This window comes from Ambystoma mexicanum, chromosome 2q (genome assembly GCF_040938575.1).
Source record: "Ambystoma mexicanum isolate Mex_15411 chromosome 2q, UKY_AmexF1_1, whole genome shotgun sequence".
Classification (NCBI taxonomy): domain Eukaryota; kingdom Metazoa; phylum Chordata; class Amphibia; order Caudata; family Ambystomatidae; genus Ambystoma; species Ambystoma mexicanum.
Window position 1 is genome coordinate 963,715,354 of NC_090924.1, and position 26,916 is coordinate 963,742,269.

Genomic DNA, 26,916 nt, shown 5'->3' on the forward strand with positions numbered 1-26,916 from the left:
GTTCTTTTAAACAGATAGGACACTTTAACATATAATTTAATGATACACATAAAGTGTGCAACAATTGCTGAACACGTGTTTGTAGGTTCTGCAAGATCAGCCAACGTCCAGGAAATGGTGTGTTCCTGTACTGGCAGATCGGCCGACCATAAATGTCAGCTAGCAGCCTGTTTGACTTCCCACCATCAGGTGTTATCTGAGAGCAGCCTTTTAACCTCACACGGGTAAGTGTTATATCTAATAAGGATTTAAGAACAGGAAATTGACCGACATGAACAGAAGCATCCTGCACATTTGCAAAGTTAAGGCTCAGAGGGTACCATAGAAAACACTGGGTAACAATGAGAGAGATGTCCCTTGATAAGACAGCCGGCTAATATAGCCTGCGGAAGCATAAGATGTGGAATGTTCTTCACAAATACCCGAGTACAGTGAAGGCATTTACTATACAGGTACAGTGAACTCACTTGAGGCACATCCAATGTAATTTTACATAGGAGTTCTTCATCGAACAAACAAAGTGATACGGTTCGCTCCCTCACTGTTCCAAACCGTGGATATGACGAACTGACATGTGCAGGGCCGCCATGTTACTTGATAGGTAGATAGGTAGATAGCCCAGCGCAAGAATGAGATGAAGGCAGAGGAAGCAGGAAGCCCAGCAGACTTGCCAGTCTATTCAAGCCGGAGAGGCTGGGGAGGAGTGCAGAGCAGCAGCAGCAGCAAAGGACAGCCAGTCCCAGCTAAGCAGAATTTGTGAACCCAAGAATGAGCTGTTTCATTTGAAGCACACTCCGCTCTAAACGTGAGTGACAAGTGGAATCTTGCTGTGTGCATGGACACTGATGGCCTACAGCATAGTGTAGTGTAATAAGAGATAAATGTTACCCATTCTGTTAAACTAAACCACCACTTGTTCTATTACTAACACATTCAAACATGCTCTTTGCCCATATGACAATCCTGTTCATAGGTGTGATGTTCTATCTGCTTTTGCTTCAACTTTTTTAATGAGAATGAGAACCCTCAGAAGATAGGGGGTTGTATTAAATGCATTAACATGATAACACCTGTGTCAAGTGTATAATGCATAGTGATGTGTCAAAGTGGTATCCCTTTGAGTCAAAGAACCTTACAATTCCTGACAATATATGTTTAATCATGACCTATGCATGCCTGTCTTTTAGCGCTGAGACCCAGCCTAGGGTGAGTTTTGACATGAGTGACTGATGACCAGGTGTCGGTTATCACAGCCTGAAAAGAGGTGGAGATGAGAGGCTTGTGGTCACGCCTAATTATAAGCAATCAAGACAGCCTGTCGAAGTCTGGAGCCTCCATTTCACCCTTTCTCTGGTCCTGCAAAGAAAGGTATGGCCCATTTGAGAAGCCATCCTGTGGGTTTGGTATAATGATCAGAGATAACATTATTTTCCTTATGGCCCAATCGCAGGAAAATGGTCCTGGACTCTTCTGCAGTCAGGTACAGTTTGAGGAGATCAAGAATTGGGAGTAAACGTTGCACAGAAGAGTGGCAGAGTTTACCTCCCCCTTGTCACCCACTACATATATACTAATTGAGAACCCATGACAGGAAGGGACCTTTGCAAAAATGTACATGTACTCGGAAATTTAACCACAGGACCATTCACCATTGCGGAACTGTCCTTAATGTCAGGTGCATAAGTCTAGTAGAAAATTGAGTCCTTTAACAGATGATCCAAAACCTAATGTAATGCTAGGCCAAAGATCTCACAGCTGCCCCTAGTGATCCAATGCCACCATGCTGGTCCTGATGCTGTAGCTGACACTCGCACACCCGAGTGCCACATTGACCCAGATGCCACCACATGCAGAAATCTTTTCATTCAAATTCCTCCAAACACCATGGTGCCACCAGCATACCTGATTACACTGCTGGCCCCAAAGCTCAGAGCTGTTAAAGAATGGCCGTATGCTCTGTACATTCTTGATCCCATACTTTTTAACCACTGGTGTTCGGTTAGAATAAGGTGTTTCCCGTGTTCCGATTATGAGTGTGCGCATCGAGCAAATGAAAATAGTGGATGGATAGTACATTCACTAAAAACATGAGTTTTTTTTGTGTTTCTCAGGTCATATTATTATTTATCAAAAGTAAATGATGTACAATGCTAATGTGCCATGTTTCAGTTGGCCAAGGTCCAAATATGTGCCATCCTATGCATGAGCGCATTAATGGAAATGCGATTGATCCTAGTGTGGGACAAATGCACCTCAACTCAGTACATTTATTGGGGGGGGGGGGTCGAAGGTGTTGGAAGGTTTTTCCAAGGTACAATGGGCCCAGGTGCGAGGCATACAACCTGTCACTTGCGATGTGCCTATCACCCACAAGAATATTTATTGCATGTGTTGCACAGACCTTTTTGCTTTTCTACATTAGGAGGAGAATAATATGAATTTTGTGAATAGTGTATAATTTATCCATGTGGGAGTTAATCTCTTTGCACAATTAAACAAGGGAGACGAAAGTATAATAGCTTTTGAACAGACTAAGGGCGTTTTCCTATGGCATTGCGCCATTTTAAAACACTTCCATGAATCCGGCCCTTAAATGTTGGTGTTGGACTGTGGTTTGAGTCTCGGGGCCGTCTGAAGATCCTCTAACCTTTGTCTATCCCTGTGCAAATTCAGTGGATGTCTACAGGAAAGTACTCACCAGCCTTCCTGTAAGGATTTCAAAAATTGTGGTGACCCATATTATATGAACTCGCCCTCTAAAAGGACAACAGAGGAACTAAACCCGCGAAACATGAAGACACACTACATTGTCATGAAAACGTTCGGTTCAGGATGATAAATGTGCCCGTTACCACAATATGTGCCTTTTTAATTTAGTAGGTTATCTTCCCACTTATATATTTGCCTTATGATTCATATATATTATTCCATCTAAAACACAGTTAAAAACAGTATAGATTGGACAGCCACCAGCTGTCAGTACCAAATGTCTGTGCAGAGCAGACCACTTTAGAACGTCACTGCATCGTTCATCTCTGGTGCTCTCTTAGAACCTTTGGCCTGGTGTGGTAGAAGGAAGAGGTTCCTAACTCAAGTGAAAGCAGCCCTAATTCATCAGGAGATGGCACATTCAGTTTACGCTGCTTCAGAGCCAGGAAGGTAGCCGTGGGATATAGGGTGATTTTGAGCATAGGATTGAGGGAAGGCGGAGCAGTGCCAATTGGATTGCATAATTTGTATTAGATGATCTTAAAAGCAGTGTTATGAACACGTTGCTTAGAGTCTGTATGAATGCTTCTGTATGAATGCTTCTTTGATACAAAAATGTTTAGGATGGAAGTGTCTCATTGGCTTGCTATAGTAGATGTTGTATCTTTATGCTAAGAAGAGGGCAGGTTTAATTTTAACTTGAAAACAGGGGCATATTTTGGGTGTGTGGGTTTGATCCCACTTTAGGCCAGGGGTGACATTTTGCACATTCGTTGCTAGGCTGACAAATGGCATCCCTGCCCTAAGGTCGGCATCCACCCCGTAAACACCATGCCTCTTGGTGAGTTAGTTACCCTAGCCACACCCATTGCATAACATTTCCTTGTATGTGTGACCTGCTAACCTTGAATCAGGTGACCGCCCCATGTTAGCCTCCCTTTTTCGTCCACCCCTTTGTTTCGATTGCCCTTAAACTTCCCCATTAGTATCCTTTCGCCTGCTCCCTGAAAATCCACATTTCCTATAAATAAGCTGAATCTTGTTTTCCTCTTTTTGTTTTTCTTTGTTAAAATATTTGCTGTAACAGTAGTTTTGTATTTCTCATAGTTTTAAATATTGTTGCATGGTTGATTTTATTTTGATTCTTTTCTTAAATTTGTATATTGACTGTTTTTTTTTTAGATGCCTATTATTTCTTTGTTTTTTGTTAAGAGTCTTGATAATGTTCAGGCCAAACGTAATGGACTCTTCATTTGTGTGATCTATCTGTCTATCAATAAAATAGTGTGTATTTTTTTTAATTCATTTCTAAAATGTACTTTGTAGCATTGAAAGTCATTGCTTGTTTTTCTTAAAAGTCGAGATTTAAGCGGTAATGTTTAAATGTGTGAAATCCTCCATGTTTTAAAAAAATTCAATTGCATTGCTACCAGGTATCTTAAAGACATGGGGAGAAAACTGGACCTTTCTGGCTTGACCGAAGATGAAGCGGAACATGTTCTACAGGTAGTTCAGAGGGATTTCAGCCTGCGTAAAAAGGAAGAAGAAAGATTGAGGTAAGGCAACTTTTTCTACGTTCAATATGCCAAATGCCTTGACTCCACGATATGGGAAAGCTGTGTGGGAAATGTGAACCCAGCTGCCAATTGAAGAAGAATGTGTGACCTGGGAGCTCATCCTGTAAACATTTCTGGACAGTGTTGGGTTGGCATTATTTCCCACTGCGTTAGTTCAACTGTGTTTCACTGCTTTTATTTTATGCAGATTGTCTTGTGGGTAGGACTTCAAATTTCCATAGTTCTATAATGTTGAAGGGCATACAGGACCAAGCATGCAAAGGGAAAAGGCTGGCTAAGGTTGTCACTTGTAACGTAGGTCACCTTACAGCAACGCAAAATAAGGTTCTACATTAGCACGTTGACTGTATTCAGAGGCGCAAACTCGTGTTCTGAGCATCGAGAGTGCAGCGTGACCACTGTCCTACCCTCTTACCCCCCCCCCCCCACGCCCCTTTTCTCAACCTCTGGCCTGATTCCATTAACAACCTTAGCAACCGCAAAGATCACAAGCAGGTGCCAAGGGCTCCTGATTTATAAACAAAAAAATAGGCAATGATCCCTCAAGCCTCACCTTTCTACCAAAGTCCCCTTAGGGGTGCACTCGTAGTATGCCCCTGGCTTCTGAACAACAACATATACACAGTACTTTATAATAGATAAGATAATACACCAGTTTGGAAGTAAACAGGCCGCATTTTATTACAATTCCACAGCAGTTATGACAGGGGCCCAATGGTTCTACCATGATCTTGACCCCTATCCGCGCAGTCGACCCACCAGATGCTTGTCTGACCTACTGGTTGTCCAAGCTGGCCCAGGATTACTTGAAGAATTAATGTCCAGCCGGACAGTTCAAAGGCCCAAGCCTGGGCAAAGAAAATCCATGCAATGGGAAACCAGAGGGACCACCCCTGCCGTCCTCACCTGCTTGGCCTATTGGACGTGAGTGGACCCCTCAAACCAGAACCCGGTAGCAAATTCATGGTTCTTGTTAATGCACATTTTGGTCATGGTCCGAACATTTATACAAGCCATTTTGTAGGTCGCTGTCCATAGCACCACAGGGCTGATTGGGCTACTGTCCGACAGCCCTCTCCCCCCACCCCCATGCTCGGGCAACGGCACCGCTGAATACCCCTAATATATTGTGAATGAAAACATCCACACCTTCATGTGAGAGAGGAACCCCATCTGCATGAAAACATTTGGGGGAGAAAAGTCTTAACAAACGATGCCTAAACGCGTGCAGCCATGGCATGCCCGATCTTTTTGCCACTTCCATGTTTAACTTCCTTACTGATAAGTTCATGGCTGCGGGGCTAACCCCATTCCCCCCAATCCCACCTCAGAATCATTTCTGACTACACAATGGCCATACCCTTTAAATAGGGCGCTAGGAAAGCCAACTTAATAACCGTGAACTCCCTCACTTGCTGCCTGCCCCACCTGGCCAGGTCATTCCCTCCTACATGAAATACCAAAACCTTGGGATGTGGAACATGCCCCTCCTCTGTTTCCAACAAACATTTCTGGAGCTGTCTGAAGTGCAAACCCCCTCCGCTCCCAACTAGTAACATGTAAATCCCTCAAACATTTGATTGTCACACCACACCGGCTTTCTCAGCCTCACTGCTGCTCTCGATACAAACGAATGGTTGCATACCCAAGCCCCCCCCAGCATGGGTTTCGCTAGTGCAAGAACATATTTTGCAGGGTTAGAGCAGGCTCAGTTAATGCTGTTCTACTGGCCTAAGAGACGGCCGCGCATAATGTTGAAAACAATCAGACATCCATCTCTCAATACGTTGTAGTGCTTGCGAAAGCAGACCCACTCCAGCTGCTTTGGTGGCCGCACCTATGTGAAAGGAATGGGAAGTAAAACCAATGGTAGATAAACCCACTGCCTGGCATGCTTTCTGCATGACCCTCATAAACTGGAATTGCGTCAAAGGATCCCCCCCAAGTGTGGACCAGTAAGTTATGATGACCGCCTGCCAATCTCACCATCATGTAGGCAGCGAACAATGTTACTCAAGCCCCCCTACCCAACTGGTCTGTTTTAGACCTAGGCAGATACAACCTCCCTTGATCAGGAAGGATATGCATGTGAACCCACTTCATTCCGCCCATACGGCCTGCTCTGAAAGTGGCCACTAGCTCACTCACCGTAAATGCCCCAAAAAATGCCATACTATATGCTGCTGAAAATGCTAAGCCCTCATCAGAAGACTTGCACACTTCTGGGAGAACCTCTAAAATACTCTGTAGAATGGCCAAAGTAATTGGCCTGCGTGTATCGGGAGGTGCCTGGACTGCCCTATTCCAACCTTGGAATGACTATCCCAAAATGTGCAGCAAAATCTGCGCCCTCCACACCACTGCACCTTTGAGGAAAAACTCACTCCCGTAACCTGCTTTCTTGTGAAAGTCAGCGACCAGCCCTGGTCCCTCAACACCTGCAAGGAAGAAGCTACATTACACCAATTATCGCACTCAACTTGTGGCTATAAAACCAAAAATAAGCTCCCACTGCTGCCTCATATGCCTTCTTATTCTTCGGCTGGACAGCTGAGGCTATTACTGTGGCAAGTCTTGGGCTTCAATGCTTCTTAAGTCCATAGGAAATTCAGCCATTCGCTTGTCTGCCATCAGACACCACCTCCGAATCTCCACCATCTTAAAATGAGACAAAGCATCTGCAGCATTATTATGGACCCCCGAGACATGGCATGCCCTAAACACAATCCCATATTGCAAACCGTATATTATCAACCTCTTCAGTATGCATAGAACCATCCCACATGTTGCTGTCTGTTAATCACCTCGACCACCAACATGCTGTCTGACCAGAAAAACAATGCTTTTCCCTGCCAGCTCATTCCCCCAAACACGGACCACCGCTAGTATCGGGAACAGCTCCAAAAATGTGACATTCCTAGTCAAGCTGGATTCCGACCATTCCCCCAGCCACCATTGCATGCACCACTGTGAACCAAACCATGCCCCAAATCCCACAGAGCCAGTTGCATCCGTGAACAAAGCAAGCTTGCCACTCGTTGCTGGTGGTGAGGGCTACAGCACTTTACCATTAAATCCTCCTAAAAGGTCAACCACAACCATGTCCTCCCTCACCCCACTAGTCAAACTAGTATGGTGGTTTTGTTCCTTGCAAACCTGACATAGCCCAAGCAATGCGCACAAGACAGGCCTGCCCATTGGGACCACCCTTAATGCAAACTTTAGCTGGCCCACCAGCACCTGTAACTCTTTCTGGGTCACTTTTTTCACTCTCATGCACGTCTCTAAAGAACCCTGGAACTCTGCCACCTTGTCCCTGGGAGGCCTCGACTCCCTGACTACCAAATCCAATTCTGTCCCCAGAGACGTCAAACAAGTAATTGGGTCTGCTGTCTTTTCTGCTGCCAGCAGAACCCCTAAAGAAGCGCCCATCTCAAAGAATGCTTCCAAAGCCTTCCCACAAGACATCTTCCGTGGCCCTCCCAAAAACAAGAAATCTAAATAGTGGATCACTCCTTTTAGAGCAGTGCCATTGGCAAAAGACCATTTAAGGAACCTGCTAAACATCTCGAAAATAGGCACGAGATGGAGCACCCCATTGCCATACATTTATCGAAAATACAGTTCCACCTCAAACTGAAAACCTAGAAGCTGAAAATCCGCCAGGTGCACAGGCAACAATCTAAAGGCTGATTTGATGTCGGCCTTCGCCATCAAAGCCCCTTTACCCAGGTTCACAAGCTTGCTGATTACCAAATCAAGTGATGCATAACTCACCGCATATAAGCCTTGAGCAAGTCCATCATTAACTGATTCGCCCTTTGGGTATGACAAGTTGTGAATTAGCCTAAACTCCCCCCCCCCTCCTCCTTTTTGGGCACTAAACCAAGCAAGCAGCAGATAACATCTGCATGCATTGGGGTTTTGAATGGCCCTGCCACCCTACCTAAACTCGGCTCTTTCCTGATCTTCTTCCTCGCTGTCCCTGGATCTAGCCGCAAGGAATCCTGTTTTTTGGGATCGACCCACTACTGGTGGTGGAAGAAGGGATCTTAAAACCCTCCTGGAAACTGTAGTACAAAAAACGAGCATCTGCTGCCCAGTGGTAATTACTCAACCGTAATGCCAATGCCTGAAAGATGACAGGATTTGGCCACAGCAAACTGAGCAGAATTTGCAGCCCACCTTCCCACCTAACCTGATGTTCACTTCCTCTGTTCCCTGTCCTTTTGCTTTTTGAAGAACTTGCTTTCGGTGTGAGTGGATCCTCCACAGAAAGAGCAAATGTGCTTAAATCTGCAGGCGGCCCCTTTCGCACACAGCTTTTTGTTGAACTGTCAGCATGCAGATTTAGGGTCAGCTGCCCCATTAGATAGGCAAAAGGCATTGGGTTCTGTTGAACGAAGGGAAGGGGGGGGCCCTGCTTCGTCCACCAGCTAGGGTCATCTCATCCAACCAACTATTCACGTCCCTCTGCTCCCACTTCATCCCAGACTGATTTACAGCCTGGTCGTACTTGGGCTGTGCAGACAGAAGAGTGTTAAGGTAATAGAATAACCCCCCACCATGCCCCCCTCCGCCCAGTTCCGGCTTCTTTTCTATCAGGACACCAGCATAGATGACAAAGCCTGTGATCTAATTGGAAAGACTCATCTACCCATGTCTTCCTATTCTTGAAGGATGCATTGATCCCCTGCTGCTTTTTCTCATTTAGCACCCCTATGCATCAGATAAAACGCATCCACGTATTCCCCCTCTCCATATTTGCTCTTTCACCGCATTAGCTAGATGCCAGCATAAACTGCCCCGATGGGCAACACTCCCAGATGAGTTAGTAGCCAAAGACACTGATGCCTCGCAGCCTGGCTGGGACACTGCTGTGTGTTCCCCCATTTTCCTGGACCAAACCTGGGCGGGAGAAACCACTGCCTCCCTTCCCCCACAACCCGGAGCCGGTACTGGCAATGGTGTGGCGAGTGCGGGCACAATGTGAGAAACTGCACCCGGGGTTTGCCCCTGGCGGCTGCTGGCTACTGCCCCCCCCTTACTGTCTTCACCCTTGCCATCCTTGCAGGCTGTCCTGATGGCTGGTTCTGTGCCGTGCCCCCCAGTCCAGAAAACAAACTGCCCCAATTGAATTTGGGAAAGAACATTGGCCCCTGATTTGTGGGCAGAAAAGGGAGTCCATGGGGACCCCCAAACGAATTTGGCCCATTCCACCCGAACATTGTGTGTGCGGAAATTGAACATATTGAACATGTAGCAAACATGGTACTTGGGCCCCACCTAAGGCTCGGCTGGAAATGCAACTTTGACCACATCTGGGCCCATCTTCTCACCAGCCACTGGTCCTAAGCTTGCCGCTTGTGTTGGATGCCCCGTCTCATCCACCGGTGGGAGCACAGGTCGGGTCACTGCCAGCATTTAGATAGCAAGTACAGCTGACAACGACAAACCCCCCCCCCACCCCGGCGGACAGGTCGATGGAGCTTGCGGAGCTGCTGCAGCACCACCAGGTTGCCGCCGCCTTTGCAGGTGGCTCATTGCTGCCCTGTGCATCTTGCGGCTCTTTGGGCTTTCTCACCCTCACACTAGGTGCCCTCGTGAGTGGCCGCTGCACGGTTGTTTCTGCCCATCGGTGCTCCCATCCAACATGTCATGTACCCATTGCATGCCCTTCTCCTTGGTCTTAACGAGAAACCTAGCCATCAATGCTAGCTTGTCCTGTTCAGCGCTATCTGAGCGCATCGGTACGCCCCCTTTACTTTTCTTTGTGGTCATAGTGCTGCCCAAATTCCTCATGCAGCCGACCTACCAGAGCAATGGAGAGGATACTCTTGTACTCCTGCTCCCGATGCATATATACATGTTATTCCTGTGCTGCCAAAGTCAGGTCTGGAAACCCACAGTAACAGTGTGCGCGTGGCATCTTAGACCGCTATGCTTTCATTTCTTTCTCACTACACGGTAGGAAGTCTGTCTCCAAGTTCCCGTCCGTAACGTTTCCTATTTAGTTAACATCTTTGATGAACTCCCAACGTGCATTCTTTTCTTAATTCTATCCTCTTAATCTGGTCGAACAGTATGCCCTTTGCTTCAAAAGACTTGCATTCACCCTAATCCACTAACCCTGCACCCGCAAATGTACTGCAGGGAAAAACAACAGTAGCCCCCTCCCATAAAAATCACTTGGTATTCTGAACTCCAATACCCGCAATATGCTGAGCACAGCCCGGACATTTAAGAATGGAAAGAGGGTGGTCACCCACCTCAAAATAAACCTTCCCAAGAATACCCGGAGCGCATCGGATAACAGCGGCGGGAAAGCAAGAGGAGGATTCCTGGCCAGACCCACTTTATAAAGATGACACCCCCCCCCCCCCCCAACCCACTGGCATGCAGGTAAGGTGGCTACCCGGCGGCGCTGCTTGGCCATGCCCCTCCTCACCGGAAGTCCCCCTAGGACAATGAGAAGCCCCGGCCATGTCCCACGAGCCGGCCCCTAATGGCACAGCTCCTGCAGGGCCATGGCAGCGCCTCCAATTCCTTATTAATGGCTTCACGGACATCACCATGACAATACTTGGCTCGAAGGATTACTGCTTAAGATTTGTCTTCTTGGAAAGAGAGATTGGCACCTGCATGTATGGTGCTAGTGGGTATATTCACCTCTTTGGTAGGCCAACCCTGCTGTTCATGGCTCAGTCACCCAAGGTAATGGCCTGAGCATCCACGTGGCCAGTAGTGTCGTTATCACATGGTCTGCTGTCAGTGGTGAATTTCTCCTCCGTAAAATCTACCTGCAGAAGCTCAAACATAACCACATCAACCACTGTTAAATACCAGATAGACCATTTCTGAACACATTGAACACACTCAAACACACGTTAAGATGCTTCTGCAGGGACAAGAGAAATGATACCTGCGCAAAACTCTGCAAATACAAAATAAGACCAGGCACAGATGTACTGTGATGCAGTGACAACTAGGAAATCCATCCAAATGACCACCAGCCAAGTGTGTGTATGAAAGAGCATGATGTGAGGGTTTTGCGTCAGTCACGCAACCTTTGCGAATGTTATCAGCAATCGGGGATGCCTTTGGGCTTTACAGCCCATCTCTTTTTGTGGATGATGGCTAGCCAAATTCAGATTTTATTTGCTTCCGTTATTTTTGGATAAAGTGGATTTCATTGGACGCAAATTGTATTCCACACTCTACAGTTAATATGAATGTGAGGTATTTTTCAAATGCTCGATTTTAGGCATAGTTAGTTTGTCTTTTTTTTTTTTAAGAACTTCAGCAACGAAAGTGATTACCATTCTATACACACAGAACACAATGTGATTTTAGTATAAAGCTTTAATAGCCTTTGAGAAGAGAGGCCCCATTTTGAGTTTCACATTGGCTTATGACCACTAATGCACCCTTGAAATTTGAAGGTGAATGTGTTATTTTATGTACAAAAAAAATGGTCGCCATAAATCCTTTGTTCCTGGGAACCTCATTTAGATTTGACCGGATGATCCACTTGTAAATGTACACGATGTATGTAAAGGAACATTACTTCAGGTGGTATGTATTTTTTGTATGACCCGTTTTTTTTGGGAATTATGTCGTAGGTGAATATATTTGAATTTGATGTATAACCTTTGATTGCATTATCTGCTCTCGTTCAGTAGGTGTTCATTAGGTCTTCACCTGCACATTTGACATTGGTTTGCTTTGGCTATTATATAGTTTTCTTGATATTGTTGCATCAACAAGTTGGTCTGAATTGCACAGTAACCTTAATTCTAAAAATAGAAAAGAATTGTGTATAAGATCAAATACCAACATTCACCCAGAGAACTAGCATTCGGGCTATCATGAGACATTTTTTAAACAAATGGAAAAAACAATTTCAAAAGCGTTCTATAATGTTAGACCTTGAGAGTGAGGATGTGAATATGGCAAAATAAATGTTTGAATTAGATTAATAGCTATAATTTTATTTTTCCCGAGATAACTATGGCCAAAAATTCTGTACATTAGTTACATAAAATGGTATCTAACAATTGCTACGTACGTCATTGTTGTTGTGATTGGAGGAAACACAGGTTAGCATGTGGAACATTCATGAACACTATGCATTAGCGTTTAAGATGGCCACTAGTATGGGGACTAGAGTCCCCACCTGAAAAGGTAGTTGAGTAGGGTGCACAGAGCAGCTGATGGCCTTTAAAGTAGGACGCTTCTTGGGCAATGTTTCAAAAGTAGTTTGTTTGAAATGGAGTGGATTCCTCTGGAAGGTGCAGGAAGGCCAAGGAGAATGGCCCTGGATTTGTGGTGCCTGGTTAGCCGCATGTTGAATTGCAAGTCCACTGGGCAGCTGATGCTTCAGAGGGGGGTGGGTTTTCAAGATAACGAAGCAAAGACAATCATTCCATGAATGCCGGAAAAAGGAATGTGTACAGGCTCATGTGTGGAACAATAATGTGTAGCAGAACATATGGTGCCTAATATGGGTTTATCTCCATATGTTACAGAGTGCAGTGTAGAATGTGAGAGCTACACATCTGTGTACCTAAATTCCGAAATGTCAGGTCTGCCCCCTTCAAGCCAAACCTTCATATCCTTGAACCTTCTATTTGGATATAGTAGTGGGATCCTTTGACTCAAGTCTACATTGCGCATTGTATGGATATGGCTGTGGCTCAAACACCACCTCGTTTTTATGGCCAAAATATTCCATATAACCAAAACCTGCACCCAGCCCAATCATATCGTTAAACGATATGCGTACAGGATTGACAAATATTAGTTTACCTAGGGCCCCAAAGCATCTTTTCATGCAGTCAGCTTGCAGTCAATAGTTGTACAAAAGCATCACAATTCTAGAGTGATTACGAACGTACGAGATTCATATTTTTTATGTGTGCGGAAATGTCAGTTTTTGAAAGATGTTGTCGAATCTTACGTATTTTGGACCAAGCCTGTCTACATGAAACATGGGAAGATGTTGGGAGTACAAGGTCCTGTTCTGAATTAACCTCCCACGCTTGACTTGAACTGCTTATTTGTCACCCACTAAGGACAACACAAAGTATCTTCATGTGTTACTGTTATTCATTTCCCTGAAGGTAGATGTACATTGGAAGGGAATGTCTAAAACTGATATACGTTGTTATGTATTTTAGGTGTATATTGTAGCATTAAACATGCAGATCAGGCTTTTTGGAATAGGTTTGTTGTCCTATGATTGATCCAGCCGCCACTTACATAGGTGAAACCTGCTTGTAAATGCACCCAGAAAGTACATTCTTCTCCATAGCCTCCATCTTTTGGGGGATGAGGCATAGCTACCAGAAACAACCTTTGCATTATTTTGATGGGATGTGACACCAAGAGAGCACCTCTCCCCAAACCCCTGCCCCCCCCCCCCACACATACCACTATGCATACACACACTCTACACAGTGACCGCCTTAGGTTCATGGTCTTTAAGAATATAGTGTCTCAGCTGAGATTGTGAACAGTGTAGTTAAATGGCTTAAGTGTGCTGTGGTTTGCGTTTACCCTCTCTGCATAGTGTCTACAGAGATGAACTGTGATGGTCCACAACCCACTTAATGACACAGGTGAAATAATAGAAGCAATACCCAATGTAACCTATCAAAAAGGAATATTAATTTCCAATGAGTCCCACCAGGGGATGCACAGACGCCCCAACTCCCACCTGTGCCATTTCTAGTTCTCCACCTCTTTCTTAAACGCTCTACTTCCGAAGTGCATGTGAGGCAGGTTGATGCACACACTGTAATAGAGGAAAGACGTTGGAGACCAGCAAGCTGGCATGTTACCCACCGCTTTCTTCTATACATGTCTCTCCTAACAAAAACCTTTCTTAACCCATATTACTTTTGCCTTATTTTTGGATTTGAGCAGTGCATGTCACATAGCAGCTAAGCACGATGAACGATTCACGTGCTGTACTCAGCACGCCTGGCTGTAGATCCATGTTCTAGTTAATGTGACTGAAGGGAAGTGCTTCTGCGTTTTTGCACTCTCCTGCAATCAAAGTGTTGTTCTTTAGGCTTCAGCAGTTTCACATTATATTCTGGGATAACTGAAGGTGATGGCAGATTTAAGCTTGGAATTGCAATAAACTTTACAGGAAGAACCTTTTGATTTAGATTTCAGAAATGCAACACGAACACCGTGACTGTTTTTTTTTTTTCTAAAGAAAAGTTGAACTGTATCCAATGTATTATTATTACAGTTGAATTCTGAATTTTATGTGATGACCAACTCACACGTCTGCCCTCTGCAGAGCAGCAATGTTGCTCGATTACTAACCATCTATTTTGCTTATTGTTAAATGCCCTTACTGGTATTAGGGCGAACACACATTCACGTTTTTCTCGTCAATACAATTTAACACTTTGGGAATCGTATGGTATAGTTGGAACCCTTTTAGTTTGTCAGACTTCAACAAATACAGCTTACGGGTAGTACACACTGCATCCAATGTACAGGATGTCGTAACCGTTAGTTTCTTCCTTAATACTTCACAGTTCACTTCATGTAGCATGAATTGACAATATATTTGAATATTTTATTGCCATTAACTAATCAAATGACTAACATATGCGGTGCACAGAAAATATCAGCGATCATTGAGCAAAACAAAACTCTATGAAATAGTAAACCTACTTAAGACTAGAGTGTAGTATTCAAGGGTAGCGATGCATTGAAAATGGCAGTATAGATTGGTTCCAAGCTCTAGGTTAATCAGATGTATTTAAAAAAAATACAGTTCATATGTTTGCTTTTCCACTTAAGCTTGTAAGACTGTGTACAAGATATTCTATATGTTCTGAAAAACTTTCTATTAAACATGTAACTGTATCTGTGACATCTCTTTTTAAACATGACTGAATGCAAAGAGCTTAGAGTGCATGCAGAATACACACATCATTATTTACGCAATTTTTTTAATAGATAAAACATAAATCAGAAAGGTATGTTTTATTTCCCTCTCCCATTGTATCATCTTAAGGAGAATGAGACTACACTATGTAATATTCTGCATGGCAGAGCATTGTGCAAAGCAAAAAAGCTCCCTTTATTGATGTCCACCGCATGAGATTTTTCATCTCTGTGAAAAAAACCTGCAACCTGTTCGGAAGGTCAGACGTCTACGAGAAACCTCTTACCATATTGAAGCTTTTAGATAGATAACTAAAAAACCAACGTCAACTCCAGTAGAGCCATGTAGGTTGCAACATAGTTTTTTTTGTATTCACCAAGAAAACCATTGTATGTCCAGTACTGCAATCAAGATTGCAATATGATTGGTTGAACCTCGCAATAACTGTGGATCCTGGCATGGATTTTTACTGTTCACCTGGCTGTTCATAATTAGTTTGCCCATTACTTAAATGTGTGTCCTACATATTTGGTATCTGGATGCTGGTGACAGACCAATGATCGAGAAGATCCAATTTCCATTCCATGGCGGCCATTTTTTAAACATTTTTTGTTTGTTCCGAAATGCTGGTGCGTTTCAGAACAGAAACAAACATGCTTTTAGTATCACGGTCTTACAGGCCGGGGTACTAATAGCAATGATCTCCGAGCATGGGGGGCATTGCCACTTCAGGTGGGCCCCAGGGCATTACCTGAAGTGGTAATGCTCCCTCAGCTTATTCTACTCTACTGTTACGAAATAGAATTTTCCAATAAGATACATTCAAATGATTGCCGGCACTCATTGTACCATGGCTGTGTTGGGTCCTATTTTCTTCTGGCATTCATGAGTGAGAGATGGAATGTTGGTGAGGGCATTGTGCAGCTTAGAGAATGTTGGGTGAGGAATTTGACAGAATGTTATATGGGTGTGTCAGCAAAGGCTGAGTGGAGTGTGTGTGTGAGGGTGACCTGTGGGTGTCTCCTTTCTGTTCATAACAGAGTAACTGGAACTGATCGAGCATTGAATAGAGGACAACACAATGTACATTGGCCTGCCTGATTGATCTATATGACATCGCAAATTACATGTGGACAATATTTTTTTTTGTTGGATTGAGCCCTTGCACCTATTGACTTCCAAGCTCAGTTCAAATAAAATATTTTCTACACAAAAACATTTGGATCAAAAAGAGACATTTCATAGCCGAATTATAAACTGTGCGTACAACTGGTTTAGGAAAAAGTGCATAATCGAACTAAACCACAGGTTTAGACAGGGACGTCATTTGACCAAATTGACAGGGGTAGTGGAATTGACATCACATGACCCTTGACCTCTGATGACATCACATGAAGTGATGTCATTTGACCCCACCCGGGAGTGATATCGCGGGAAGTGATGCAACATGACCTTTCACCCCTTGACATAACAGGAAGTGGCATCACATAGTATTGTTCCTACATAAAGTACAAAAAATATGGTTACGATATCACTATAATGTGATAGACATTTAATAAAAGAATGGATCACTATATGTATCATTAAGATCAGTGTGTATATGCCCATTTTACCAAATTACTGTGAATGCAAGGAGACGTCCATGGCCAAATGATAATGATGTATTATCATATAGCACTTATGCTTAAGCGATTTATATAGAAAAAATATACATACAATATCACCCAACCTGTGTTGGTACTCATTTATCGACCTCAGAAGGATGAAAGGCTGAGTTGAGGTGTTTAGGAACAGACTAAATCAGTGACTCACCCCCTGACGTTTGCCCGAAATAAACCTTTAATGAGTCTAGGCAATTATTGTATAGAATTCCAGAAAGACACATTTTAGGTATTCCTATTCTTTCTTATTTAGGGTCACTGCTGAAAGTGTTAGACTTGTGGAATCCTTGTTCTTTTATTTTTTTTATTTTTTAAGAAGCCTGAACAAGAAAGCCAGCCACTCCAGAAGCAAAGAGCCACATGGCCTGGCCACAGCCCAGGAGCCTGTATTAAAAAAGAAAAGAAAAAAAACATTTTTTTCTTTCTTTTTTTGGGGGGGTAGCAAGGGAGACTTCAGGGATCACAATTGAGACCCCTGGCGACCCCTAAATGACATCCCTGGGTTTAGATATGACTACCAACCTTTTTTTTTTTTTAAATTGTCTCCAAATGCAGAATATCCGCAGCAGAACACAGCAAATTGCTGTCTTAAAACGAACTTGGCCTCAAGCAATTGCTTTAATTGTCAGACCAAATCTGCATTACTGTTCACACCGCCAGTTTCATTGTCATTTACCCATTAATGTATCCTGCCTGCAGCACAGGGATGGAAATTCCTAAACCAGAAGAGACCAAGAATTGCATGAAAAGAGCATGCCCATTGAAGAGGGTCTCAGGAATGCCCCTCCTCACCCCCAGGTACATGACAAGACATAGAGCCAGTAATGCTCAGTCACCCATCTTATTTCGGACGAATCCCAAGTGCACCGTTTGCTGAGACGTACATGGAAAGGCATCCCATCAATCAACCATACAGGCCCAATCCAGTGCATATTCTGACAGGTATAGGGGAGACATAGAGATTGTGGATAGGAAGGCCCTTATGGACAGTCACGACTGAAAGCCAAGAACCCACAAAGTTGACATCATGAGTGACACCACGACGTAGCAGCGTTAGTCATGAAGCACGCTCGCACTCCTGCACCGCATTACACTGACACACACTCACGTACACTGACATGCCCACACAGTTCTATAGGTAGAGGACGGACACATAGACATTCTGTCAAAGCTTTTTTTTTTTTCAATAATGCAGAAACCCAAGGCATAAGAGATCCTGATCAAGCTTGCAGATGCCTAAGGCTATTAGCCCTATGGGACTACAGGAGTGTTTATATGAAGCCTGGTAGGACCATGGGACTAAACTATAGGTTACCTAGCATAATATGAGCATGTAGAAATCCTATTATAGGTCTAAGGAAATTTACAGGAGGCCTCAAGCCACAGAGCATGAGATGAGAAGAGCCGATTCAGTCTGAACAGACAGCAAAGCAGGCTCACAGCCAAGGTCATAGATACACGGTTACATTCAAAACTTTACACAACAATGAACTATCTGCAGAGAAATTGAATACATCCTCAAAAATGCAAGCTCAAGAGCTCGATTCTGTGGTCTACAAGCAAGTGATGCAGCCAAGCCAGACAATGAACTTCAACTATGGTGGGAAAACAGAGCAGATCCCAGCCAACCTGATGAGGAATGAAACAAGTGTTGCAACGTAGGAGTGCACTCTCATAGGCAAAGGTGGTACACTACCAGTTACAATACAGACACATAATCGTGTCCCATTACCTTGAAGAGGTGCACAGCGAGCTGAGAACCAAATGGAGTCCCAAGCCTGGGGAGATCAGCACTAGCCAATCACAGAATAGGAAATCGGGGATGGATGGAAAGGGGCATGAAACAATGGTAAGCCCATTACTCTGCAATAATGTAATAGTTTATTGGGTACGAGACAGGCCAGCCACCTGACATGTGAGGACCAGTAAAATAACCTGTATAGGGTACTTCCATAGGGGTTACCACTCTGTCTACCCAATCATTTGGAGTGATAGGTTTTTCGGGAAGGGGCCCAGGGTTGGCTGAGTCCTCTGTTTATTCTGGGGAAGGGTGTTGGCCCTGGAGAGTCGGGCGGACCTCCAGACGACCTCTGGCATACCTGGGAGAATTACCGCAACACCATTTTAGCTCTCATGTCCATGGGGAGGAGTTCTGGTCCATGCATAGATCAGTTTCACTTCATGCATTGCCCACAAAAGCTCTCCGGACGTATGCCGCCACTCGCTGTAACTATTGCCCTTGTTTCAATCTGTCATTTATTGTGAAGGTGAGGGAAGCAGTGCTGACTGTCAAGCTGTTGTCCCACCCGGGAGATCACATCATCTTGCATGACCATCAATATATCTTCATGCCGAAAATAAGTCATATGCCATGCTATGAGGACTCAGTGAAGCACTTCTGGAAGCCTGTAATATCAAACTGATTCTTTACACATCCACATTGCTTTACTTGGATCTTTAGCTAATAGTTGAATAGATGGCATTGATGATATGTTTTTCAGATTAATGATTAACATGGATGTGATGCATTTTCAATGACCAACGAGAAAAATTGAGGATTGGGGACATTAATTGGATTGAGCTATCCTAAACCGCAGTGTCCCCACACCAACAAGCCCCCCACTCTCCATAGTTAGAAATCTGACTCTACATACTTCCAACAACAAATTCACCATCTATTACTCTATGAATATTTCCAATTCCTCAGATTTATGAAAATGCCAGAATCATAATTCTGATCATAAATTAACCCAGGGTGAGCCCACTGGGGAACACACTGCTCATTATATTTAGGAAAATGTGTTCCATGTTAATAAATGGCACTGCACAATATGAGAGGTAGTTTCATTTCTCCTCGAGGTTTCTATTTCTCCTTAAGCATGCGACCAGCCACCTGCTCAGGCCGATGTTTATTCTACCCTCTTCTCCAGAGCTTCAAAGGGTCTACATTCAGAGTGAATGCACAGTTAATGGGGAAGCTGGCCTTAAAGGTTATTTCTGTTGGTTGTGTATCTGTAAATCCCATTATTTCAATCTACTTTTTTGTATATTTTAGCATTTAAATTGACAACCAGACCTTCTCCTAGGGGTCCTCAGCCAAAGGTTATGATTTAAAATGTTCAAAGGCACAGACCTTTCAGTTTAGTGGCAAAAACACTGGATGCACCCATCCTTCAGATAATGCTTTAAATCGACAAGATGTGCTTACATGTAACATTTTAGCATTATATCTAGCCCTGCTGTGCATAAATACAATCTTGGTGTGAGGTGAAGGGAGAGTGGTAGCCAATCCTTACCATGGGTATTATGAAAATGTAGGACTGTCATCAGCCCTATTTGAGGTCAATTTTGCATCAGAACAAGGCTTTTTTTATTTGATTCTGAGAGGTAGCCTGCTGCCGGGCTCTTGCAAGGAACAACTAGCAGAGAGGCCTCAATCCTTGCATTGGAGACAGTAACTGGGAAACCTAGAAGCTAGCTGGGACCCAAGCCAAGGGAGTCTGTCTGCAGGAGAAAATCTTTGACAAGATCTCTGCTGTCCCCAGAAGAGCCCTGCTGTTTTTCCCTGACCAAAGCCTCCCATTTAAGTAGAGAGATCCTAAACGTCATCAGAAGTGTGAGGGGGGAATCTACCAGCCTTCATCTCATCTTGCATAGTGGGTAGGGGGTTGATACTGGGAAGGCCCTTGGCAAATTGTATTAAATTCAATTGAAATCAATTCCACTATAGAAAATTGTGTTGGGAACAGCCCACCTTAATCTTTTCCATTAAATTGTGGGGTGAGTTGGGGGGAGCTGTGTAGGTCCCTAGAACATTGAATGGAAATTAAATCAATTCCCATATAGAAAATCACAGGATGAGTGTTGTTAGAATTCGAGACGAACAAAGTTAATGCCCAGTGTGTTAGAGCCGGTACAGACAGTAAAGACTTGGGTGACTGTTCTTCTGAAACCCCTGACTCATGTCCCAAAAGGGGCGTCTATAATACCAAATTACGTAACCCTAAAACGCTGCTATTCAATTGAATGTAGAGGGTGCAAAAAATGAAATTTCCCATCGATTCCCTTTCCTCCCAAACCAGAATCCCAAAGCACTGCCTGTCCTTTGAATGTGTGTTGCAAAACGATTTTTTCCATGGTATTGTGAATGTTTTCTATTGGTTTATTTGCAAGTAAATATGAGGTAAGTTGTGACTGCATATTTCAAATTTTTACCTGTCATATCGAAACTCTAAATCCTTCAAACCTGTGTTAGTCAATTGGTGCAAGAAATTTGAATTTGTGATATTGTGTAGTGCCACAATTGGTGGCTGATTTTGGTTGATGATCTGTTTTTTCAAACCTTCAATAAATAAACATATATTCTTAATGTACACCGGCCTGGTTACTAGCTCATTTGGGCTATATAGGGTGTTTGTTGGGGTGGTGTAAGATGGGTTGGAGGACTCACTAAAGTTGAATCTGTATAAGCACTTTGGGTACATGCCACCCTGCTTGTGGGGGCGGGGGTGGAAGGAACAGCCTGCATTGAGTGTGACTGCCTAATTAATCATGACAAAACTGTCTGCTCGTGCCAGGGACTTAGTTTTGACTGTCACCCTTAACTTAAGAATGTAAGTATATGCAGGAGAATTGCTCCTTGAGGTTTGAGATTTTTAGATCAAATAAAGCCTACCAAAGAAAGGTCAAATAAAACTGCATATTTTTAGAATCCTCTACCCTCACCATCACGTGACCTTTTCATTAATTTCTCAAAGCACTCACACGATTCCTTATAATCCACATGTAACTCCATATTAATATTAATCCTCATATCCGCTTTATTTTAGCAAAAATGCCATAAAAGAACTTACAAACAGTGCAAAAAATCAAGCTTAAAATCGTACAACATATATGCAATGCAAAGCTTTTGTGCAAATCAGCATATAAAACATACAATACTTTATATCAGTAGTGCAAGTTAAAAGCATAGGACAAAGTTAAACTAATCAGTCTGCAATGCTGCCGATAGTTAAAATATTTATAATGAACAGCAGTCCTGTACCAGTGCTTCCGTAGTACTTTTTCTCAAGTTCCAGGCCGTCCTTAAATGTGTAAGAAAACCCCAAGCAACAATAGACATGTTGGCCTGAAGCCAAAAGGTAAGGGCCGTGCGGCATTGAGTAAATCTTGCTTGTGTCGGTAGGGGGTTAATTTTCCGCTTCCTTCTTTCCATATAACAGGGGCAGAATATAACAAAATGCTAAAAGTCCTCAGTTGCATCTTCACAGCACGGGCAAACTTCATTCTGGGCATAATCCTGCCAATTCTTTGTATTGGCACGCAGCAACAATAAATCAAAATGTTCTCTTGTCAGAATCCAGCGATCTGCTGTGTTATTACTGTATGTCAGGTAGGGCTGTAAAACCTCTATTTTTGATACAATAGTATGCTTCCTGTTTGATCCCAACAGCAACCCCATTGATTCACATCTAACCTTAATGGAGTTTTGTATGCACTTTTTTTATAGCAATTCCTCCCCTCCATGGTCAGCAAATTCACAGGACATTGCAGGTTGGGAATACTAGCTTTGTTTAGACCATCATGTATGAATTTCAGCCACGGTATCCTCCACCAAAAGGCACTGCATCAAGATTCTTATTAAATCTTGGGTCATTAAAGCTCTCCGATTTGACCAAATGCTCAGCCAGTGCATAAGCAGGGCTCCGCGCCATTCATCCCCAACATGGGTCGCCCCGAGCTCCACATGCACTGCATAGTTTGGTGCCAAGAAGGTCAAACCCAGAAGTTTCTAAAGTTATTTTCTGTGATCTTAAGTGCTGATACATATTCAGACCCCCACAATGAAGCTCCATAATTAGTTGCTGCTTTGGTCTGTGCCTGAAACACTTCCAGAATCATTCTGAGCGTCTGCCCTTGACACATCTTTATGAATCGTGACACCAACCCCGAATGCTTGTCTCATTTTGAGATTTTGTTTAAGTATGTGTGCTGGCCCCTTTCAATTTTCAGAGAAATGGATATCCAGGTAGTCAAAATGTGTTACTTGCGGGATTATCAAACCATTGTTGAATATGGTGCACATCTTTGATTTATTTGCTCTCCCAGCTATACATGCCATCACTGCTGACATGGCTGTATTTATTTTTCGGTCTAAATTTGACATAAAGTCAGTATAGACATTTGAGCTTTGAACCCTTTGGGTAACGTGCAATCAATAGATGGGGATGCAGAATAACTCCGACACCAAATAATCTAACCAACTCGGGAAGCTGGCAAAGTTTGCTGTTTTATCATCAATTGTCTAAAACAGGGAGTTAGAATGGACATCAACAGACATTTGCTCAAACTCGCAGTTCATATCACAAACACATTTATATACAAAAAATTCATCATAGGTGATGTCGTACTACGTGGCAAATGTGAAAAACCTCCAAAGGGTTGTGCTAGGCTCAAGGGGAACATCTAAGTATACTTTCTATATGGTGTGGGATTTTGGTTTGATATCTGCTGTCAGGTGGAAAACTTATGCCTACCTCTAAAAATATGAAATCTTCAACACTATTAAGTACTCGGTATATCATTGGCTCTCAAACTTCTTTATACAGCCATCTACAATTGGTTGGCATGCTCGTGCTTTGTCTGGAACATTCAGTTCACTTGGCATGTAAGCTCATACACAGGTGTTACCAGGTGGACTTGTCTTTTACCTCCCCACCCAATTAACCCAATGTCTCATCATCCATGCCTTCTGCCATGAAGGTTGTCTTTGAACTTGGCCTTGCAAAGTATTCTTGTCTGTGACAATATAAGGGAGTGTGAGCACACATTATCCCTGTTCTAGAAGTCCAAGCGCAACTCTATTTCCATCCTTGGCTCACGTGACAGGGGAGAGCGATTTGGACCAGTTTGCAGCATTTAAATGTCTTAAATGAATAAAACTTGGCACAATTGGTGTTCTTTCTTTGCACCGTTAGAAGGGATGATTCAGCTTCTCACGTTCACTGCCTTTCAGAATATATGACCAACCTTGGCTGCTTTGACTTTGATACCAGGCCAAACAGCCTTGCCATTCAAATCCATGATCTCGGCTAATTCTTGCTGCAACACAGTTCTCGGCCTTTTCTCTCTATTGGTCCGGGCTTACTAAATTCATGACACCGATGTCCAGTTTCTATACAATGGCAGTTCCACCTGCAGTCTATTCACTACTTATAGACAGTTTCTAAGATGACTCACTCTACTTGCGTTGCAGCATCTGTACAGTTATTGGACGGATTGCATTTTCTGCAGTGTGTTGCAAACGAACAATCGTTTTTTCACATATTGAAAGTTTACTCGATTCTTTTTTTTTTAACTTCGTTGTCAGTTTCTTAAAGGTCCATGCATTCCCTTCATCCAGTTTTCTCAGGTGGTCATGTTCGTCTCTCGTTACCTCACAAGCTCCTTTCTCTCATTTTCATATTCCTTCAGGGAGTTCCTCCCTCAGATTTTCATCTCTTCGGGATACTTTTGATAAGGTTTTCTCAGAGGGGACCTACTTTCGAATATTTGCTGTGGTATGGTCACAAATGCTGGTGTCAAATATGGCACAATCTCCGGTTTCCAACATACAGGAGGTAGGGGGGGTGGGATTTCCTGCAGAGGCATTTAACTGCTCCTCTACACATTAATATGCTTCTGGAGAGCATTGGGTGTATGGGCAAGGATAACGGTATCGTCTGCATATTCAAGGAGGGAAATGGTTTGTTGCCAATCCGTGAGAAATCTGCCCCTGAATCAACCAATGCCTTATACAAGCTGTTGATATATAATGTAAATAAAACAGGAGCCAAAACACAGCCTTGGCAAACTCCTAATGCAACCTTAAAATATCTGTTACACTGTCCCTGTTTGCCAAAGTGCACACATGCACTATTAACCTCATAAATCAATGATATAATCCTCAGTAGTTCAATTGTGCAATTCATGGACTCCAGAACCTGCTGTAATTTACTTCTATTACCTTCTAGCCCTGCCGTCAAAGGTGGTGCTTATGTCCATGAATGCCAGGTAAACAGATTCCCCTCTCACAAATATGGAGTGTGCCCCCACCAAATACAAGTTAAGTGCCTGTTCTTGGGTCGCCAAACCTTGCCTAAAGCCATATTGAATATCTGTAAGGATTGCGTGGGTAAATGACAATTCCTCAACGTGCCTCAATATAATGCAACCAAAAATCTTAAAAGAAGTATCCAATAAAGATATTGGTTTGTAGTCCGAGGGACTCCTAAAGTCACCTTTTTTAAAAATCGTATATATGATGGCCCTTTTCCAGGATTGTGGAAAGGTCTCTGTTTGAAGGAATAAGTTGAAACAAATAGTTAACAGTGGGATCCATAAATCTACCTCTCCCCTATATAGGTCCACCAGCACTGCATTTGGACCTGGTGCTAGATTTGGTACCTGATGACAAATTGCCTCCTTCACCTCACCTATTGACAGCAGGATCGGGGAGCCCCATCCTCCCCTCATGCCCTTGATATCGAGGGCCTCATACCGGGACAAGAAATGGTCAACCCATACCTTAGCCTCCACATGATTTTCCCTGGATGCATGTGCTCTCCTATATGCTGGGCCTCCTGCCACAAATTCCAGGAATCACTTTGACTTCCTAGAAGAAACTGTGGCTTAACGGTCTTCCCATGCCTGATTGTCCAGCAACCTTTTTATAGTTTGCACAGCAGATTTATACTCAACCCTTGCTTTAATAACATCTCCCGTAGATCTACCTGGGTCTGTTAGCACCCCCAGCAATTTCATTTTTGCACTCCTGCAGGCCTTGTCAAACCAGCCCATCTCCCTATTTTTCTTGAGCTTGAAGTCACGCTGAAAAAGGTTGATCAGAGATCCTATCAGGTCCTTCAACATCTGTGGAGCACAATCTGGGGATGTATTGAATCAAAAATTGATAGAACAAGATGTAAATTTAATGGCGCCACTTTTTGCTGAAAGATCCTAGGGTTCACGTTTTGTCCATTTCAACATGCTTTTGCAATGAGATTGACATCACATAGATCTAATTGGGGATAGAAAATAGGGGTCAACTGGAGACACTCCCACTTAAGGGTCAGCCTTAGTGGAAAATGGTTTCTAAAGATATCTTGTACCACCTTTAAATCTAATATCAAATTCCAATGTAACACGTGCTTAAAAATAAATCCATAATAGATGACCCATGAGTGTTTTTAAATGTCAAAGCACCAGGTGTTTCAGATTTAATATGACATGTCCTGCTGTCCAACAAGTGCGGTTCAGTGTTTTCATAAGCATTATCCTTGCGGCATCGTATAGATCTGCCAGTATGCTTTTACCCAGTTTGATATTAGTCACCCCACAAGACCAGCACACTGTGAGAATTGAGGCAGTCCAAAATGGTACCCTCTACTAAGTATCCCAAGCTTATTAGTATCCACAACATGGGGGCTATTATAAACTTTGATGATTAGTGTTTTGTCTCCCTGCTCAGGAATCAGGGTCACATATTGTATAAAATCAGTTAGTTGCCATTTCCTTCTTTTAATAATTCAGAGAAGATCTCATCAATGTTGACAAACCCCCTGTGTTCCACCTAAAAATAGTTAATGTGTTTTCTACTGGTTTTCTTCTAGTTTGTAACTCGTTCATGCGATTTAATATCCAACCTTCCTGGGTTATATTAATTGGTAACCGCAAAGGTCTGTCGCCCTGCAAGTTTACATGGGAGTATGTCTCATTTTATACAGAGCACTGGCGTTAACCTTTTTACAGCACATCCTTAATATGACCTGGTCATTGAGTGTAGACTCCTTACAGACATGGAAATTAGGTCTAGAGTAACCATAACCATGTATATTCCATAATGTAAGCGGGAGTGATGCCTTTGGGAGGTCCCCAATTCAGCCCATATGACCGATTTCTACCCGTCAACCATAGTAACTGCATCCAACACAGTTGAGCTATAAGAACCATCCAACTGTGAGCGGAGCTTGGGCTTGGGGCAAGAAGGTGCAGAAGAGGGGTAGAAAGAAAACACATT

General features: G+C 43.4%; 1 protein-coding gene across 5 annotated transcripts in view; it reads left to right on the forward strand.

Annotated features, from left to right (window-relative positions):
* Positions 1 to 26,916, forward strand: part of MYRIP (myosin VIIA and Rab interacting protein) — a 2,049,246-nt gene that overhangs the window by 199,263 nt on the left and 1,823,067 nt on the right. For all 5 annotated transcript variants that reach the window (XM_069648262.1, XM_069648265.1, XM_069648266.1 and 2 more), the window contains exon 2: positions 4,143 to 4,265. In XM_069648262.1, the coding sequence (XP_069504363.1) occupies positions 4,156 to 4,265 (110 nt within the window). In that variant the 5' untranslated portion in view covers positions 4,143 to 4,155. The remainder of the gene's footprint in view (positions 1 to 4,142; positions 4,266 to 26,916) is intronic.